The 20,611-nt window shown below is 45.6% G+C and overlaps 1 protein-coding gene across 1 annotated transcript; it reads left to right on the forward strand.

Moving 5' to 3' along the window:
- The first annotated feature begins 1,226 nt into the window (after nucleotides 1–1,226).
- On the forward strand, nucleotides 1,227–17,160 carry TMED10 (transmembrane p24 trafficking protein 10). Its single transcript, XM_085061760.1, has 5 exons — nucleotides 1,227–1,515; nucleotides 5,567–5,687; nucleotides 10,038–10,111; nucleotides 14,355–14,481; nucleotides 14,929–17,160. Exons 1-5 carry the CDS (start codon nucleotides 1,282–1,284, stop codon nucleotides 15,048–15,050), a joined length of 678 nt encoding a protein of 225 aa, XP_084917886.1. The 5' UTR covers nucleotides 1,227–1,281; the 3' UTR covers nucleotides 15,051–17,160.
- Nucleotides 17,161–20,611: the final 3,451 nt, after the last annotated feature.

A 20,611-nucleotide genomic window follows, 5' to 3' on the forward strand; every position in this document is an offset into this window, starting at 1 on the left:
TGCAGGAGGGCTTCATCATATTTTCTCAGTAAGTACAAGCACAAGTAGGCAAAAGTGTTGAACTCTTCTGTAAAATGCTCTGCAGGTGAATATCCAGGCAGGAAATTTGCTGCTTAAAGCCTCTTTAGATGGAAGTTTGTAATGACCCCTTGTTATTGCTTGTCATTAAAGACATGTTTTGACCAGAGAGAGAACACAGCTAGTGACGTTTAAGGAATAAAAGTGGAAAAATTGTGTCTTTTTTTTTTTACTCAAGTTAATAGAAATAAAAAGGTATTTTGCTTTCCAGCAATGTTACTATCCATTTCTTTCTTCTTGCTTTTCCTTATTTCTCAGCATACCCAAATATCTGCAGCTGACCCCAAGAGCTGACTGCAACTGTGGGGATCATAACCAGGCAGGCACCTGAGTGATTTTTCTGCTCCCTGTTGGCCTGTGTGAAGGCAGGTTACACCGCAGAGCAAGTCACTGCTCCCACTTGTGCATGTTCTTCCAGAAGCCCCTCTCCCAGGGAGGGAGGCTGGGAATGGAGACGAGGTGATGCCAGGGCAAGCAGCAGCCCAGAGGTGTCAGTGGTTATTTAATGCTATCTTCCTAAAGAGTAAAATACCTCAAGAGGAAAAAGGTAGATCTGAGTGTATGCTGAAAAAGGACAGAAAAAAAGTAATGCTCTGTCTTCAAAAATCATCATAATTTTATTTGCTCTCAAAAACACTTGGGATACTTCGATCGAATGGTATTTGCAAGGTACTGATGCAAAGAAGTGAGACATCTGATAAAACTTAACTTTCTTGTGTAAAGAAGAGGGCAGTTACTCAGAAATTAACCCATACAATAAGAAGCAAGCATCTCTCCCGGGGAAGGACTTCAGCCGCAAGGCAGTCTCAAGGAAATTCACACTCCTTGTCCATCCTCACAATGATCCTTTGCCTCAGAGCACGGCTTGGTTTTGTTCAAATTTTCCAATTCTTCAATGAGCGAAACCATTATTCTCGTTACCCTCCGTTATTACTGCATTAACTCCATTACTCGTCTGTTTCATAACGAACCAGCCCCCTCGAAGGGTCACGCCTCAGGGCCCAGGCCCGCTCCCGCACCCACAGGGCCGTGAGGCGAGGCGCTCGGCTCGGCTCGGCTCGGCTCGGCTCGGCTCGGCTCGGCTCGGCTCGGCTCGGCTCGGCCCCGCCCCGGCCCCGCCCCAAGGTGACGCACGGCGGCGGCCGCGGCGGGGGTCACGTGCGGCGGAGGCAGGCCCGGCCCGCCGCACCCGGAGCCGCCGCCATGCCGCTGCCGCTGCCGCCGCTGCCCGGCCGCCCCCGCCTCGGGCGGGCCCCGCTCCTGCCGCTGCTCCTGCTGCTCCTGCTGGTGGGCCCGGCGCGGCCCATCTCCTTCCAGCTGCCGGGCAAGGCGCGGAAATGCCTGCGGGAGGAGATCCACCGCGACACGCTGGTCACGGGCGAGTACGAGATCAGCGCCCCGCCGGGCTCCTCCAGCGGACCCTCCGCCAACCTCAAGGTGCGGCCCCGGCCGGCCGGGGGGGGCGGGGGTGGCCGGGGCGGGCGGTGCGGCCCCGCCTCCCCTCGCCGGCCGTGCGGGGCGGGGAAGGAAGGAAGGAAGGAAGGGGTGACGTGTTCCACGCGTGACAGCGGCCCACGCGTGGGCCGACAGTCGCCCGGCCCCGGCCTGCGCCGCGGGACTCGCCCTGTGCGAGGGGCCACCCCCCCCCCCCAGCAGTTCGGGGCGCTGGGCGGCGAGGGACCAGGCCAGCGTTATGGCTTGAGCCAAATAGCAGTTTTTTCTCCCCAAAGATCGAGCTGCAGTGGCTCGTCCTACCATCTGCCATATAATCCGCACACGATGCAGATTATCCGGCGCCTGGCGAGATGGGCCGCTGCGATAAAGCTGTACTAAGGCTGCTGACACCCTGTGAGCAGGAAAGAGTTTTGGTGACGTGGCTTTCCCAGGGCTCCCTCCATGCATAGAGCCTGGCACAACGGGATCCTGGCACAGTGGAGTGGGGGCTGAGAAACCAGGTTCTGGTACAAAAAATGGTTATTCTCCTCTTGCTGTGTTGTGGCTTGCATGAATTTTAAGTAGGCAGATGTTAGCTGCAGGGAAGAAAATGATCTCAAAGGATCTTCAGGAAGTACAGGGTTGGCAGAATATACATGAATAATACACCTATGTGACAAACAGCTCTCAAAACTTCAACAGGTTCACTTTAATTCAACAGCTTCACTTTAATTCTGCCCACAGTCTGCCTTCCCTAGGCTTTCTTCAGAATTCCTACCTAGCTGAATGAGATCTGCTGCTACCTAGTCAGTTCATAATAGCATTCTGTGCTCTTTTTTATTTCTGTCTACATTTCCAAAGGTTTCGATAGTAAGCACATAAACAGACAGAATGGTCTGCTCAGGAGTCTCTGAACTTGGTGTTCTTGAGTATTTTAGATCTCCTGAAATCCAGTTGCCTTTCTAGCACCTGCATACCAATGCCTGAAAGCCCTGGGTTAGTGGCAGTTGTGCTTGGTTATGGCTAGAGAAGACTACTTCTGAAATCTTGCTCTTTTAACAATCTTGTCCTTCTATTCTTACCTCATTTGTAAAAGGAATCTTGTCTATGTATAGGCAGAGCCAAGCAGCATTAAGCTTTAAAATGTTGATGTAGTTTTTGCCTGGTAAGGCGTATTTGAGATGGAGTGCCATGTTCCCATCTGTCTCTTACTGCTTGGTAACCAAGCCTCCTGATTCTCAGGTTGCCCACTCTTGGGTCAGTTGACCCCAAGGTTTCTTCCAAAATTCACTTTTACTACACAGGACTTATCTAGGGAGGTGGTGGTGAAGTAGCGAACCATGTTTGGGTCTTAGTTGGCTTTGCTGATGAAGCTGGTATCCAGGAAGTATTGCTTATAAAAGTTCTTTTTTGTTCTAACCATAAAATAATTTTTTAAAGCCTAGTATAGTTTGAAAAGCTACAACGGAGAAAAAATAAGTTATGCAATTCTTGCTTTTATTGTTAAGGTATGCTGTGTCCTCCCAATATGCTGGGCTTGTTATAAGTGCTGAAACTCCTCTGCTAGGTGTCTGTTTTCTCTGCGCTCTCTGTGGGAAAGGTCAGTTCAGGACATTATGTCTGCAGGTACTCTCTCCTCTGCACTGGGTGCTCTGCTTTGGCCCGTTGGATTGGGCCACCGAACAGAGGAGGTTGGTAGTTAATTCTGTCCGGGCTCAGTTCACTTCCTGCCGGTGAGCTGAGATTTGTGTGACTGACAGCCCAGTGCTAACAGTGACACGCTCTGTTTTGGAGGAATCCGTGGGCTCTGCCAGCTGGCTGCTGCGGGGGGCTGGGTGGGGTGGGGGTGTCAGGCGGCTGAGCTCTCGCTTGGCAGCCACGTGCCTTTGCCCCATTGTCGAGCCCGACGGTATCGGGCTGTTTGTCAAGGGCAAACAATGCCCTGTCTGTAGGGGATTGCCTTACCGTAAATAACGTTAGAACAGCATGAAAAATCCCTTTCAGGTCGACTCCCCCACAAGTGTTCTGGCTGGGCTATTAGCAGCTTCTCCCACCCCCGCACACCCGCCTGAATGGGCAGTGTATTTGGCTGATTTGGGTAATGCTATTCAGTTTTGATGAAAGTGGCTAGCAGAGCTTTTACTGTCCAGAATCCTGTTCATGAGCTGCAAAGGGCAAAAATGGATCAAGCTGCATAAAGATTAACTCTGGTGCCTACACAGCCATAGGGAAATAGTTCTCAAAATAACAGGGCCATCTGAGAGCTGTGTTGTTCTGACCACTTTTTGTGATGGAGAATCCAGTGTGCAGAGTGTATGGTATCGTGCTGATGAGGCATCTTAGTTCGTCGGGACTGCTCCACCAAACAGCATGTGCCATATGGTGGCCACATCACAGGCTGTTACACTGTGTCGGCTTGGTCAGGCATACACAGTCCTCTGCTGCAGATGGGCCTGCTCCTCACTTGGGCCCAGTGCCTTCCAGTGCCTGGTGGCTGCCAGACAGGAGGTGGCTGGTGGCTTGTGGCAAGGATGGCAGCACATCTGCCTGGCCTGACTGCACAGGCGTGCTTCCATTTGCTTGCTACTTGAAAACAGGTACAGCTCTGAGCAGGAGCTGCTGCACGGAGAGCAGTGCTCTTTGGTCTCACACACTGACAGTGTATGGTGCAGGGGCAGCTACAACAAATCCCCTAACAGGCAATTGTGCGATAATCTGTGTGTAGAGGAAGCTTGTTCGTAAAGTCTTCCCTGCTATAGTATCTACCATAAAGTGAGAGAATTTATATACTTGATTGTTTTTCTTGCCTACCACAGCAACTCTCATCCATGAGTAGGTCCACACTTGTTTCAAGTCTAGTGGTATCCCATGGCAGAGTTAATTAGGTGCTCTAAGGAGAATAAAAAGTGTTTCCTTAGAGTAGTTCTGGGTACATAACCCTTTTGATGGCCTTTGTACGGGGAAAAAGGCTGGAATAAAGTAGAATGTCTGACTTACTTTTTCCATACTACACCTTATTTTGTGTGCTTTTGTCTTATATGCCTTTAAAATTATTCCCAAGCTTTTTAGTTTCTTTACCTCTAAGACTTTCAAAGACTCCTAGTAACTTCAGTGTCCATGCTGTTTCAGACATACGTGTTAAAAATTAGAGTAGAGGGAAATTGGGAAGCATTCCAGTGGAATACACACTGTTAATTTTCATGTCGTATTATAACACCTTCCATTTTTTTCACCCCTCTCTGTGGTCAGACTGTTTCAGCTGGATGGAGCCTTTAATTGAGAACAATTATTCTCAAGTTGGCGTCATGAAATGCGTGTTCTTTCTTTTTTTACTCTTCATTGAAGCATTTTTGTAGACCTTCCACAGTTTTTGCCTATTTTTAGTAGTTTTATAGACTTAGTGCAAAGCAATCATTATTCTGTCTGTGTAGTCTGAATTGTCCTCTGAAGTGGCCACTTTTATGGATCTTGGCACCCAAACCTTGTCTAACTCAGGGCCACACTCGTGGTTAATTTCTAGAGGAATAGATGTACCCTTATCCGTTTCATTGTCCGGGGAATGTGACTCTTTTGTCCCGTAAGTCTTCTCCCTATCTCTGTTGCTATGGGAATTTATGAATTTTGCTTGTCAAACAATGGCAATGAATGACAGTTTGGTTCAGCTATAGTTCTTACATGTGGTCTGTAATTGGGATTCATAGGATGAAGAAAAATTAGTGTGGGTTTCAGTTTAGGATTTTTTTTTTCTGGTTGCTCAGTTGCTTTTTAGTAGTTTTATTTTGCAGGGGGGTGTTTTTTTGATTGGTTTGTTGATTGCTGTTGTTTTGGATCTAAGAGTCAATAATTACTTTATTATAATTACAAAGCACTCTGTCAGCTCCTGGTGTGTGGATGAGGAGGGGAGAAATTTATGTAGTCATAAGAAGGAGGGAAACTGTTGAAAGTAGAAAGCAGCAGATCCAAAGGGAAAGCTAGGTTTACTCTTCCTGCACAGGCGGCATGAGCTCACAGGAGCAAAGTACTGTGTTTCTTAGCCTCATTGTCTCTCTTACAGATAACTGACTCGGCTGGACACATCCTGTATGCCAAGGAGGATGCTGCCAAGGGCAAGTTTGCCTTCACCACTGAAGACTATGATATGTTTGAGGCCTGCTTTGAGAGCAAGCTTCCTGTGGGTAAGTGAAATGAAAGGTGTGCTGGCTGTTTCTAGCTTCTGATCAGGTTTGTGTTGATATGTGGATTAGGAATACAAGTGATCCGGAGTGTGGTCCACAGAACACTTTTTGACTTTTTTAAGCTGGTCTTCTGGAGGTGTGGCCAGTTTCACTGCAGAACATCTGCTGTATGTGTTCTACTTGAAGTAATCTTCAAGAGCACTTGGGTTTCCTCTGAAATGGGAATCAGGCATGCCTCCCACAGAGGTCACCACAGTTGCAATGAGTGGCAGTACTAGTGAGCAAACCACACTTTTTCCAGTTTCATGCTTCTCCCCATCTTGCAGTTGAGCCAGGACAGAGCTGGATGCCATTATCTCCAGGATCTATCTTTCACTCCAGCAGGCCTTTTCTTCCCCATTTGGTAGAAAGTGATCTGTCCACAATGTGTACTTGGCAGCTATCCTGCAATAGGTTGGCAACCATTTTATAAGAGTGGGCTGTGTGTGTATAGGGAATGTGGCCTTGATTTGCCCCCACAATGCTCTTGAAGTGGTCAGTAAAGGGAAGGGGAAATGAGCAGGATGTCAGCTCTGAATTTGTACTACAAGGGTGGTTGCCTAATGTGTGCTGGGGCTTGTTTCCTTTGTGACATGTGCTGCTTTGAATGCCTGTGCTCAGCTTCGGGACAAACATGCTGAAAGTGGCCAACATGTGGGCTCTGATCTCATCAGGTGGTGGTGTGAGTGCATGCAAGTTAGTAGGTGCTACATCTTTTCATGGTTACTGTTGGAGTTCTGCTCCTTGGGCCCAGTTCTCCTTAGGTCTTATCCTAAAAGATCCAGAGTGTTTGACAGAACATTTACTAGCAGCATGCCTCATATCAATTGAAAGGCAGCTGTTGTTTTGCTGTTTCTGCTCCATGTATAAAATGCAAGTAGTTTGGAAGTTGAAGAGAACTTTACAGAAAGAGAAGGCTGTATTCATTGCTGGGATTGGGAGGGATCTGACTTGTAACACCTCTTCTGTAGTATTTTATAGATAAAATAGTGACCCCAAATGCTCAGGATTATGCTCTTATTTTACTCCAAAGGCAGGACTTCCAAATGTTCTTTAACACATTGAGACATGCAGGCACTAGTGACTCATCTAGGAGTCACTCATGCTATTTACTTTCCAACACCTGGGTATTTGAGAAGTCTCCAGACAGTCCTGCAGATCTTTTCATATCTTCCATATGATCACACACTGAAGTGGGAAAGGTTTCTTTCTTTAGTTGTGTCTAGACTCTTAGTTCGATACTTGTTTCTTGCCTAGACTAAGCCCCTTATAACTGTTTTGATTGTAGCAAATGTTTGTTCCCTGGCTCCCTTGTTGCAAGTTTGTTTTAAAGCTTTCAGTACAGTTGAGGATTAAGTGTTTCTAAATGCAGCTTTTACCTTGATGACCTGTGGGTCATTGATGAGCCAGTCTAGAGCTCATCAACTGAGGAGCTGGATACTCTTCTGGAGGCTTTCTTTCTATGGGCCTCCCAGTTTCTCTTTGGACCCAAGTGTCCCAAATTGCACCTGGAATATCTCTAGATTTCCTAGATCTCTAGATCTTCTATGTTGGAAGCTAAGGAAGTATGAAGGGAGGTGACACTGTGAGGTTTGATCATCTGCAGGACTTGGTTAAGGTACATGGAAAAAAGTAACCACATCACAAGGAAGTACCTTGTTTCCTCTGTAAGGTCAGCCTGGGAGTGGGGGAACTTACCAAGTCTGTTTAATTCCTATGTTTCTCATTAAAGGTTAGGGTTTTTTTCACAGTCTCATCAAGTAAGTAATCAGAACTTACGACAGCAGCCAAGGAGGATGTTTGTGGAGTTTTGGAAGAGAAAAACTGTTGGTAGAGGAAACCCAAAGACGTTGGATCTGAGGGGTCTAAGCAACTGGGATTTCTCAATCCCTAACCACAGAAATGAGGAAGAGGAAGCGAAAAGGAGATACTATATCGAAAGTTCACCTTAACAGAGTGGAGGAGTTCTTAGGGTGCTTCTTGGAGCTGTGGGTATTTGCATGATGAGCTTTTTACCCTCTTCCAGGTGGAATGGTCCTGTCTTCCTGACCAGTGCTCTGTTCCCAGGCACATTTACTCTCTCACCGTATGCTAATCTCAGATGAACAGCCTGGCCTCACTGCATTCTCCCTCTAGGGCTCTTTTGTGCCCTAATCTTTAACTCTTTGCTCCTTCTGCAATCCTTCTCTTCCCAAATTTTATTAAGAGTGTTAGGACTTGTTTTTTCTGCAATTCCTGTGGGGAAACTTTTTGATGTTTAGTTCAACTGTCCTGCTTTTCCACTGACTTTGCAAATTAAGAGCTCCCCTTAATTTCCCGGGAAACAGTTCAGTGCTCATGTGAGATGACCTCTTGAAGACCTGAGGAATGTAGGTATCAGTTTAGTTCATGATCTCTGAATCTTGACTGTTTTTCTCTTTGCTGCTGATCCAGCCTGCTCTGGTGAGCCTTGGCAGCAGGAGAAGCAAGGAGTTTCTGAGGATCTGATTAGTGTGAAGGGAGCTGCCTTGGTCTCAGTAAACTTCTAGAAGAGCAGCTTGAGTTTTCCCCTGACAGTTCCTTACAACATTAACCTCTTGCAAGATGTCCGCTCTCCATCCCTTTGCACCTGTCAGCTTTAAGGTTTCTAGTTTCTTACTGCCTCTTGGCAGCTCTCCCTTCCAGTCTAGCAAATTAATTCTTCCAGTTCTGTTCTTCTGTTAACTGGCCTTTTCATCTTTCTCATCACTTCCTGCAAGCTTCACCTCTCAACTCAAGTTGCTGTAATTTAAGCACCATTAAAAAAACCTCTCACTGAACTGTGAATATTTTTCTGCAGCCACTGTTGTCTGTCCTACCTGTCTGTCTCCACACATGCTGGTATGTGTGTGGCCTAAACAGTGAAAGCTTGTGGTTGGGGAAAGGAGTATCACAGGGTTGTATACAGCCTGTCTCTTAAAGAATACTGCTGGGACTTCAGGGGTTTCATACAGTAACCAGTCTTTTATAAGAAAACAACAAAATTTCATTCTAATAATAATTTATCTGTTGGGCTTTTATGTAGTTCATTCCCATCAGAAAACTTAAGAAGCAGTTTATAGTTAATATGCACCATCTTATCAGTAGATTATTCATTTTCCTGCTGGTAGTAGAAGCTGATTCTACTCTGGTGTTGAAGAGCTGTCCAGTGTGTGGGTAGAAAAAAATGTGGGGATGTTGTATTGAAGATCTGGAATATCTTCCTAGCTCTAACTGGAGTGACCCAGCATAACCTGTACATTGAATTTGTTTGTGGACTGAGGGAATGCCCACCTGGCAGCCTTCTGAGACAAAATGTGAGTACTGGACATGCTCCTGGATAGAGACTCTGGAATTTGTAGTTTAAGTAAATACAGACCTTGTGTTTTTCTGGCAGCCAGTTGAGGACAACTGTATGTCCCAACATGATGGGATTTGGGAATGTGTTACATAGGGACGTTTTCTTGGTGGGTGGTATAGTAGAGAATGATATTCAGAAGAGCTAGTGTGCTGCATTTTTTAGAGTATCTAATATGACTATCTTATATCTATTTTTTTTTCTCCTGTGAATGCTCTCAGATGTTGATAGTTTATAGCAGTTGAAAGAAACTATAAACCACAGGTTTCCCTAGCCTGGAGGCTACAGCATTGAAAGATACCTACTCTGCTGGTGACTGCAGCCTTATGTGCTGCATTTCTCTGAGGCAGTGTTTTCTCAGCTTCAGAAGCCTCTTGCTCTCTTGGGGTTTGCATTAGCAGTGTGATTCTTGGGTATCTGAGATGGTTGATAAAGGGATTGCCTTGGTTTCTGCAGCTACTTCAGCATGGGAGGTTCAGTAGTCCCCATATACCACATTCCTCAATTGGAGCAGTTTATCTTCTGCTCATGTGAATGTGAAGTCATTTACAGCCCCAGTAACCTTGAGAAGTTGCTGGTTCACTTTCTGTTAGGAGAAATGTGGGCTTCGCAGTTGAATATTTGTCCCTCTGGTGACTTCTCTTTCACTAGGCTGTCTCATAGCAGCTGGTGTTCATGTTCTAATCCTCTGCAGTTTTTACAGTGATTTGCATCCTGTAGACACTCAGTGCTTTTAGTTACAGCTTGTTCTCATTATCTTTGGAAGGCTCTCCTTCAGCCAGGATTTATTGTGAAGTCTGTATTTTTAGGCTGGACTGTGCTGCCTCCGCAGTTAGCTGCAGTCATGGAGGGAGGGGAGGGGAGGGATCTGAGTTCTTCCTCACTGGTGGGAAGAGCTGGTGATTTCCTGGCAGGCTGAATGTTTTACACAAGGAATCCTTTCATTATGCTTCCAGGAACAGGGAGGATGCCGGACCAGCTCGTGACTCTGGATATGAAGCATGGTGTTGAAGCAAAGAACTACGAGGAGGTATGTCCCCTGGCTGCCTGCACTGCAGGCTTCCCTTTCCCAGCACTCACGTGATGCCTTTTGTAGATCTGGGGCTCGTGATGGGAAGCTGTTTTCCCAGCGGTGATGAAAGCCTGTCTGCAGCCTACAATTGCAGTGGAGCTTTGTGTGTTATGGGAGGGAAAAAAAAAAGACAAACATCAACTATAATTGATTCTGTACTCTGGGAACTGAAGCCTAATGTGTGAATTTCTTTGGTAGGACAGCATGACCCAGCTTCTGTGCATAGGCATTAGAGGCATCAAGACACTGAGAAGTGAAGTTTCCCCAGGCCCAGCAGCAGAGGGCATTTTAGGTTAATATCAGACCCTCTCTTAAAGATCAAGTTTCAATGTTTTTGTTCTTTCCTTCCTGACAGCAAGATGTACGGGCTCAGCAGGCCTGATACGGCACTTGTATGTTGCTAAGAACTGGCAGTGTATCAATCCAACTGGCAGAATAGTGTCTGCTGTTGAATGGGTGTTTGGTTTGAAGGCGTGACATTGCAAATAGGCATAAAAGCCTAAACACTTCCATTTTAGGAGGACATAGCTTGCTTAGACCCAAGAGCCATCTGTGTAGAATAGCAGTTGCTTAGTGGCTGAGACAGTCCTGGCTGGTTTGGGTGCTGCATTTTTATGGCACCTATCAGGCTTTTGGCTCACTAGAATTTGGGATCAGTCATCCCCAGTACAGAGCCTATGCCTGAGAAAATGAGAATTATTGGTGGACAAAGAGTCCCGCAAATGATTGCCATGTCCACTGTGCATAAGAACATGGGAGATGCCTTAGGGAGGAGAGTGGATAGCAGAGGAGACTATATGGTTCCAGTTAGAAAACTAACAAATTTCTGAGATGATCATGCTGCTATTGTTATATACTTTTGAACTTTGGGCTATCTGGTCTTGCATGGTTTAAGTTGGTTGGTAGCACTTTGTATTTTGAGTATAAGGAGGTGGTTGGGGTCAGGGAAGAGCAGAGCAATCATGGCTTAAGTCAGTGTGGAGCATATCCTACATGGAGAGTGAAAATGTGCCTGGGGTTAGGGAAGAATGGAGCAATCATAGGGCCAGCTGTCTGTACCTGCTACTGAGGGATTGCAAAATGTTGAAATCTTATGGGGTGAATCCCTGAGAGAGTAACTGGGAGGATTATGTTGGCTATATTTACAGAATGCCTTTAAATACCACCCCACAGCATACTCTAGAGTTACATTACTGTAGTGCTACCTAGAAGCACTGTTGCTATGCAGAAAGGTTCTCTTGTGCCTGTGTATCTACATACTCACTGGTTGTACTGATAAAACTGTCTTGGAATAAATGCATCCATTATGCTCATGAATGTAGTTAGACTGAGAGAAAAGGTCCATGGACAAACACAAGAAAAGAAGAATTTAGACTTGCAGTGCCACTTGATACCAAATGCAGATCTTGGCAGTCCTAGCAAACATCCTTGACTTGTGAGGACCTCTCAGAGTAGCAGACTGTACTGAGCCTTGTTGAGCAGCATGTCTGCAAAGGACTCAAACTGATTTATTATTTGTACAGCTGCTAAAGATGTTTAACAATACTGCTTTGCAGTATGTTTTCTTTTTTCCCACCCTCTCTCTTCTCAGTTTGCTGTAGTAGTTGTGAGTTTTGATTTGACAGGTTGCTGTAAGACCTCAGAAGGCAGGAGTTTTGCTCAGGTTTCTCTCCTGGAGTTGCAGCCTTTTTGACCCTTTTGCTTGTGACATTCATTTGTCGTTGGGTACCAGTGACCTGTTGTACACCCCCACTCCTTGTTGAATTGGTGCAAGGAGGCTTGATTCAGGGAGTTCAATGAGGGTCACTGATACTGTCCAAGTCTGGCTTGATAAACTTCCATGGATCTAGACATTCTTGGAGCAAAGTAGCTGGAATAGTGAGGTGGATTAGAAAATCTAACTGCAATGTCATACCTTAGTTCTCTGGGTTTGGGAGGAATAACTTTATCCATTCAGTAAGTGGAAATTAAGGTAGGGAATAGTGAAAAGATTCCTGATAGCACTAAGAATGCTTGATGATCTAGGTTCTTTTCCACATCAGCTACTCCTTGTCAATTCTTGGCTATAGTGTGTCTCTTTGTATGCTAGGAAGAGAGGTTTTGACAAATCTTTAAGTGATCCCTAGGCACTTCATTGGAATTGTTGTCTCAGTATTGGTGGTCCAGATGTTCTTTTTCTAGGATGATGATGTTCCACTATCACACATGCTTTGTGGGCTTTTCTACAAATTCTCTTGGAGCAGCTATGCATATTGGCTTCTTTAGGGATAAAAGTGCCCAGGGAGGTTGTGGTGTTTAAGGAAAGACTAGACATGTTACTTAGTGCTGTGGTCTAGTTGACATGGTGGTGGTAGGTTATAGGTTGGACTTGATCCCAGAGGTCTTTTCCACTCTAATTGATTCTGTGATTCAGGATACACATGTTGGAATACATGCAGGACTAAAAGTAGCTATTAGATGTTTGTAGCTAGTAAGAGCAGCTGAAGGGATGCAGATGGAGCAGATAAACCTTGGTTTTTCCCAGTGGAACCCTGGTAGCCTTCTGTGAATGAGGAAATGAGCCCTCAAGGAAGATAATGCAGCTGGTCAGGGCAAGGCTACCTTGTCAGTAGAGCTGCCTGAGATCTTGTGTGTGTTAGATGTGCTGCTCTAGCAGTGTCAGCAGATTCTGGGTCATAGGCTTGCAGACACTCGTGCCAGTTTTATAGCAAAACTCTCTGCTGGCAGATACATGTCCAGGCCACAGGGTTTTGTCATTACAACCTGTTGACTAGAGAGCAGGAAGGGGTTGACCTACTGCTACCTACCCCTCCTCACAAACACACTCCAAACTGACACTGCTGTGCTGGCAGAGCTATAATATACAGCTTGCCTCAGCATAAAAATCCTCGGATGATTGTTTGATTGCTTGCTGCTTGCCAGGATACGTGTGTCATGTGGAGACCCTTCAGTGGAAAGGCTGATTAGCTAGCACTGGCCTGGTCACGAGCATCTCTTCAGCTTTGGCACTGATGCCCAGGCAGCTGCCTCTGGAAGTGGCATTTTGGGGATACCTTCATGCTGGATGCCCTGTTGCCTGCCTGTCACACATATCACTGAGGGATCCCATCATGCAGCTTATATTTGAATAATCCTGTGAGGCTGACACTGGTGGTGAGCTGCAGGTGCTTTGTGTGTTTTCTGTAACATATCTTTTTTCTGCTCATTACTTGGGGACACAGCATCTGGCTTTCATGACAAGAGTCTGTGACTTGTTGGTAATAGTGACAAATTCTATGCAAGAATCCAAACCCTACACTGGAGCAGTGGCAGGAATTGCAGTTAGCTTCCTTTGAGTGTCCTTGTGTCACAGGTTTTATGTAATGTTCTGTGTCAGGTTACGGCCACGACTGGGACAGAGACACATTTCTACACATTCGGCTTAAATAGTTGCTGTTATATGCTGTGCTTTCTAATTGAATTTTGCTGTGGATTTTTGGTTTTGGATGCGAAGCGTGTGAGCCGTGGGACCGTGGGCTGGGTGTGCACAGAAGCGATGTGCTGCCTGACCCAGCGTTCCCGAGGGAAGCGGGCTGTTCCCGAGGGAAGCCGGCCCGGCAGCGGCCCCGCAGCGCCACCCGGTGGCGAGAGGCGGCCGCAGCGCTTGGTGGCTGCAGCGTCCCTGCCAGGAGCCTGTGCCGCCCGGGAGGTTCTGTCCGACGGATAAAAGCCCCGAGCTCTTGGGGATAATCAAACCGCTGCTGGTGGGAATCAGGCTGCCTGGGCTTTCTGGGGAGTCTCGGTGCTAATTGCCTGTGTGCCTGTGGAGCTGTATCATACGCGTATGCAAGTTAGTCACCTGTATCTCAGTCTGTGACTTATATTCACTGGAGGTTTCGTCATGTGGCAAGATCTTCTACCCACTCCTCAGAAGCCAACTGTGAATAAGCTAACATTAGGCTGAATAAGGAAGAAGTGTGCTTGTAAGCATGCTGTGTTCCTCCACTGTGTAGGAGGGGTAGTAGGAAAGTGTGTTTCAGAAAACAGGTGGGAGAAGTGATAGTGTTTTATGCAATGGTAGTTTCTGGCTAGTAGAGGTATTTCCCGAGGGGAAGGATGCCCTAGATCTGTAGTGTGTGGGGAGGAGTGGTTCAAACTGGCAGTAGAAACCCATGTGGGAGATTTTGGTTTTGGTTCAGTGATTTGATTTTCTGTTTTGTAGATTGCTAAAGTGGAGAAGTTGAAACCCCTGGAAGTAGAATTGAGGCGCTTGGAAGATCTTTCAGAGTCCATTGTTAACGACTTTGCCTATATGAAGAAACGAGAAGAAGAGATGAGAGACACAAATGGTGAGAGACAGTGTGCCCCTTCAGAGGGATGGAGCTCTAAAACCCCTTATTTGTGCTAAATGTGTTCCTGGGACAGCATTTGGAGATCAGACAATTATAGTGGTCTCTGCCTGTTCTGTTCCTAGTAAGGAAGACCTGAAACAGTCACTTGAGTCTTGTTCTGTCTCTAGAAATCATTTCTTTCTGTCTCCATTCCTAATGTGAATTACTCTGTTCCATTTAATGTTGCCCATTAACCAAGCTTCACCTTGTTCCCTCTTATTATCTTTCTCATTGTTCCCTCTGCTTTTATTCTCAAGTGCTGCTGGTTCTCAGGTGCCCTTGCCTTCGTGCTGTATGCTGTGTTGCTTTTGCATGGGGGATAAGAAGAAGTCTTGCAAACTTTGCCAGTTTGGGGTGCATCCTGTGATGCCAGACTCAGGTGCAATGGTTTGTTGTCTGTTTCAGAGTCAACAAACACCCGGGTTCTGTACTTCAGCATTTTCTCCATGTGCTGTCTCATCGGACTGGCCACCTGGCAGGTTTTCTACCTGCGTCGCTTCTTCAAGGCCAAGAAGCTGATTGAGTAAAGGAGCAAATCTTCTTCCCCCTCCTCTCAGACCCAGCTGGACACCGCTGGGACCTAGCCATGGCCCCCTGGAGCCATCTCACAGATAATACCCACTGACTGGAGTTTTCTGGAGCAACTTGGACCCTAAAGGGGGAGGGAAGCCTAAACATTGGAGGCAATGGGGGACTTGTGAAATCCTGTTGGATGCTGAGGGTGGGGGAGGTCGTGATGGGTTTGGATATTCCTGGGGCAGCGATTAAATAAAAAAAGATGTTTCCACGACAGCTGCAGCAAGCTTTTTGCGCTGTCTATTCTCCTTTTATAATCATGGCTTGATGATGTCTCCCATCTGTCTGTGACTGCAGTGTTACTCAGAACCACTTGACCCTGCTGCACTCTGTAGGTGGCATGCAGGTTGCGCTGGGGCAGAGTGGGGGATTACCTGTCCTCACCAGCTGGGATCTAAGCCTCGAGCAAATGGAGATGAGTGCAAAGCAATAGGATTCATCATTCCAGCAGGGCCTGAGGATAGAGGGTTTTCCAAGGTTTGGTCCCTGTCGTGGACCTCTGTGTTTCTCCCTGTGGGAGCTGGTGTCTTTGTGCTGACAGGTCAGAGCACTTGAGCATCTGGTGATTCAGCCTGGAGGAAGGGGAGCCTCCTAAGGTGGGCTTGGAAGTGTGTTTGAGCTTGGAAAGAAGCCTGCTTTGCTCAAATAAGCTATCCAGCCTTGGTCCCACCCTTCCCCCACATATTTGTCTTGGATTTGCCTCGGATTTGCCTCTTGTTTTGAAATGGTGGAGCAGCTTTCCTGAAAACCTTGGTCAGGAACAGCCTTTTGTGCAGAAGGCCTTGGTCAGATATAGTCACAGAGCAGATGGGAGCAGGTCATGCTAGGAAACTTGGTCTTACATTGAGCAGGAGATTTCTCATCTATTCAGGCAGCTGGCTAAATGTTATTTTCTGAGACCTCAAAGCAAGGTGAGCTGATGCTCACATGAGGCATGAGGGCCTGTACCCTGCATTGAGGTCTGAGGGTAAAAGAGTGCTGTGCAGGGTAGCAGAGGAGTTGGAAGAATGTGGATGAACTAAAAAAAGGCAGTACAGGGTAAGAATAGGCTAATTCTACATCTGAGAGGGCAGTCTGAATTGCGCCCTCAACAGAACTGTTATTGTGCAGTGCTGGACAACAAGAACCAGCAGCTTCTTGCTGTTTCTCAGCTGTCCTGATGGCATATTAAATAAACCAGGCTGGGAAAAAGCAGGAAGTTTAACTTCCTGGACTTAAACTGCTGCAGTTTTTAGGCAGTGATTACAATTCTTTCATCGTCTCTGCATTCCTTCAGAGCAAGTGGCTCAGCAGCACAGCATTGTGGTGTCCCGTGTCTAGACACTTCTGGCTAGGGATGGGGTTGTCATGGCCTTGGGCCCAGCCTAGCAGTTTCAAAAAAGCATTGTTTTATAATTTCTGACCTGAGTCTGATCTATTGCTAGGAAGGAAACAGTTGTCCAGGGTGAGGCAATGGAAAAGAGGATGTAAAGATGGTCTTCTGTCATCTAAATACATTAGTTCTTTGCCATTCCTGTGCTCCTGGAGTTGTTTGTTCCACGGGCAAGTACTTAGATTGCTTTTAATTTGTTTGGGTTTTAATAAAGCCTTATTAGGATCCTGAGTCCACTCCTCTGCCCTTGCATCCATTTTATCCTTGTACATTTTTGAAAGCTGTTACAGTGCAGGACAGCAGCAATGCCACAGGACTGAGTTACAGAAGTCATTTGAAGGTAGTTTTAGGTCCTACAGTTTGAAGCCTGTAGATCGGTTAAGGTTTTGTTTTTTGTTTTTATGTAACTAGAAAGTACAAGAAAGAGGCTTTTCTGGTCTTGTCTGTTTTGATACCCTTTCCCTGTCCTTATCTGAGTACAAAGTTAGCTAAAAATGGGGGCGAGGCCTTAAGTTCCCCAGGTGATTGTTACACTCTCGTTGTTCTGGTGTTACATTTTGATCTTCACTGTACTGGTGTGGTTACTGGGGAGCAGGTGCGGGGGACTGGTGTGGATTTACCTGTAATGACTGGTTGGGGGACTTTTGTCAGATTTCTCAAATAAAAATTCTTTGGGGAAAAACAACCCACCTCACCTTGTCGCTGTGAGTCTTGTCCTCCTTGTGCATGTTCCTACAGACTGCTGTTTCCTGCAAGCTGACCTGCCGCAGGAAGCAGCAAGTGCACGGGCTCCTCTCAAATCTTAGGCTTCTCTAGTAACAATTAATTCTAGACTTGGGAAAGGTGCACAGGCTTCTCTGTGGAGTGGGACCAGCACAGCAAGCAAGGTATTTTAATACAGGTTACCATTTTTTGCCTTTTTCACTCCCTCCTTCCTAATTATATCGCTCTATGTGGAGGAATTTTGAGGCTGGTAGTAAAACAGGGCTAGTGCCCTAGGGTATAAGATTCAGTTTTTCACCATCAGCTCCTGTATAAAATTCAGTTCATTAAGACAAACAGAAGTACTTTCAGTTTTGTACTTTAGAGGAGATTGAAAATTGTTGCAAAGATGTGTTGGTTCTGTGTGAGTGGCAGATACTGAGAAAGAGTGTTTATGTATTTACTGAAATGCTGTCAGATCTCTGCTGACCCTGCAAGCCTTGCGTTACGCAGTAGCCAAGTGAAATATGCCACATAACAAGACTGGGGACACATAAATCCTAGATAACTGGTTACTATTATCAGGGAGAATTTCAAGAATGGAAATCCCTAGATCTCTAGATAAGGATTAGCCTCTGCAAGTTCTTTCCTGGATGAATATTTTGAGTGTGTGCAATCCTGCAGCTGCTTGCATGCGGTAGGTTGGTGGTGAGTCTTGGTTACTTTACAGCCCTGTGGATGCAGGGCTGGTGTCTTCATTCCATTTCACTTCTCGGAAATAGGCTAAAGTTGAGCTGTTGCAGATAGTTGGGTCTGAGCCCATCTTTGTGTGTGACAGATGCATCATTGGTAAATCTACAGTTGCCTGTAGCAAACTGCATAAGACGTTTCCAGCTTCTTCCACCCACTTGTCAATGTGACTAACGATTTAATTATCACAGTACTTAACACAGCACGTGAGCATTCCTAAGTAAGGTATATGTGTATTCCCCCTCCTGCTCTGCCAGCGTGGGCTGCACTCTGTACAGGGTGCCACAGCAGCTGCTGTTTGCGTGCATGCATGAGGGGATGAGCATTTTACATACTCTTACTCATTTTTACAAGCTGTTCAGGTATGTGAGAAGTAACCCAAGTGTACAACATCTGTGTTTTCTTCTAACTGGCAGATGAGAGACATTTGACTCAACCTAGTTTGGCAACTGGTTGTCAAGATCATGAAGAGATTCCCACCCATACATTTCAATGGGTCCTAAGGCTGAAGTTTGGGAAAGTAGCATGGCCTCTCTTTACCCCTGTCAGCTCATGTGATATATTTCTGCCTCCCATATCTTTAGTTGTGTTTGTCTGGTGTACTTGTCTTTCAGATGCCTGAGATGGCCATTCAGGCCATCTGAACAAAGTCTTTGGGAAATGAACTTCAGTTATGTTGAAGGCTTGTGGGGAAAGAGAGACCACAAACCTGCAATGGATATATCTTTCAGAGCAGAAAAAAAAGTTTTCTTTTTTTTTTTCTCCTGAAAAGGAGTTCAGCCCTGGCAGGTTTTTTTTCTGCTGCCTCTTTGCCACCTGGAAAATTTGTCAGACTTGTCCTTGTTTTTCCTTCCCCCGAATCACTGCATGTTGTGGTATGGTAGCTCTGGCAGACCAGAGGCAGGTCACCTTTCTCCGAGGAGGCTGGAAGGAGCAGAGGATTTTTAAAAACTGCCAGTTGGCTTTTCCTGGACCTTTTTTTAAACCTTGAACAGGTGAACCCAAACCTTTGCTGCCACACTAAAAGACCTGTATTTGCTTGGCAGTGTTTGTAGGAATCCCACTTTGCTTTGCACTGGAAGGACTGGCAGGAGCTACAAGTTTCTCTGTTTCAGCTGCAGCTGAAGCGACTCTCTGACGTGGTCGTAACAGATTCCTGTTTGCTGCTTCTGTTGCCAGAGGTGCCTGTGGTTTATCACCTGAAACTCAATGCATTAGATTCTGCATTTCCAGCTTGCTGACAGAGCATGCCAGAGGACCTGTGATCTCTTGGTGTCCATCCCAGTGATCTTTGCTATGAGGATCACTGGTTTAGCTCATGTTTGCGGAAAGCTAGCTGCTATGTCCTAAAGGGCTCGTCTATCTTGTATTTCAGTTTCTGCAATAAAATGTACATGTCGATAACTTCCTTTGGGGGCACATAACCAAAAAGAAAGCAACGATAGGACCATGCTCACATTGCTTTGTCTCACTTCTGTGGTTTCCTGTCACTTAATTTCCTTTCACAGCTGGTATTCCTGAGGTACCTTTCCCCTTAGCTTTTAAATCAATTGCATTATGTGATCTTTGCATAAACTGCACCAAGATACTCTGTTGGAATTGTAATGGTAAGAACTTGTTTTCCCTTGGTTATTTGGTTGGATGGTGTTCCTATAGCTGCCAATAGATGAGACAAGCAGAGGAGAGGAGCGCTTGTCTTTTCCTGCTATATCCCATTGCATCTCTGGTCTGACCTGCTGCAGAGTTTTACCCTCAAGCATTTTCTCACCCATGCCAGCTGCTTGGGCCTTTATTTCCCTCAAGTGTTCTTTGTTTGGACAATCCTCCCTCACACATTAAGTATTTGCTATACATATATAACTGGATTTTCATAGTATTGTCTTCTTAATTATAATTAACAATGTAGATGCCTTGCCACTACTTTCTCAGCGTGGGCTGCTCTTTTCTTGTCTTAGTAATATAATCAATGTACTATCTTGACTCTCAAAACCATGAATGAGATCTTTGAAGTGAGGCAGATGCTTGCTATGATTTGGTTTAAATTACAGTTTTCTTACCCAAATTCATCTTTCAATACTCATTTTGCAAGTGGCAAAATTACACATTGCCCCTTGATGGGGGCTTGATGGTTTGGTTTCTTTAAATGCTTGAGTGAAAAATACAGTGTAAAGTCAGGTATGCATTCTTCAGTTATGTTCCAATAAACCTGAGTGGTAGTGACTGCTACTCCCCTTAGAAGCATCTTACTATGAGAATTACAGCCTGCTTCTTAAAGCATAGTAAAGGAAATGCTGTGGAGTGGCTAAACCTGATTGTAGCTACTACTGTAAGCATTTTATGGAAGAAGTTGTATGATAGTGTAGATAATAATGGTCAAGATAGCTCTACTTTTCAAAAGTAAAAATGAAGACTGACTTTTAAAAATAGTCCTCTGATTTTCTGCAGCTGTTCCAAACACTTTAATCCAATTTTCATGAGATTTTGTCACATAGATTTTTAAAAAAATATTACTGTTTGCCAGATGTAATTTTGTCAAGTACTCTCCTTGCAAGGGAAGGAGTAAATGATCCTTAGCAGAACATATCTGAGCTTTTTCATCCATTACTGCAAGTTTTTTATCCTAAAACTGACATGCTGTCATTGCTGCTCTTAAGGACATTATCTTTGTATGGAAATAGTTTCAATGCA

Source organism: Lichenostomus cassidix, chromosome 5 (assembly GCF_008360975.1).
Source record: "Lichenostomus cassidix isolate B80296 chromosome 5, HeHo_3.0, whole genome shotgun sequence".
Lineage (NCBI taxonomy): Eukaryota > Metazoa > Chordata > Aves > Passeriformes > Meliphagidae > Lichenostomus > Lichenostomus cassidix.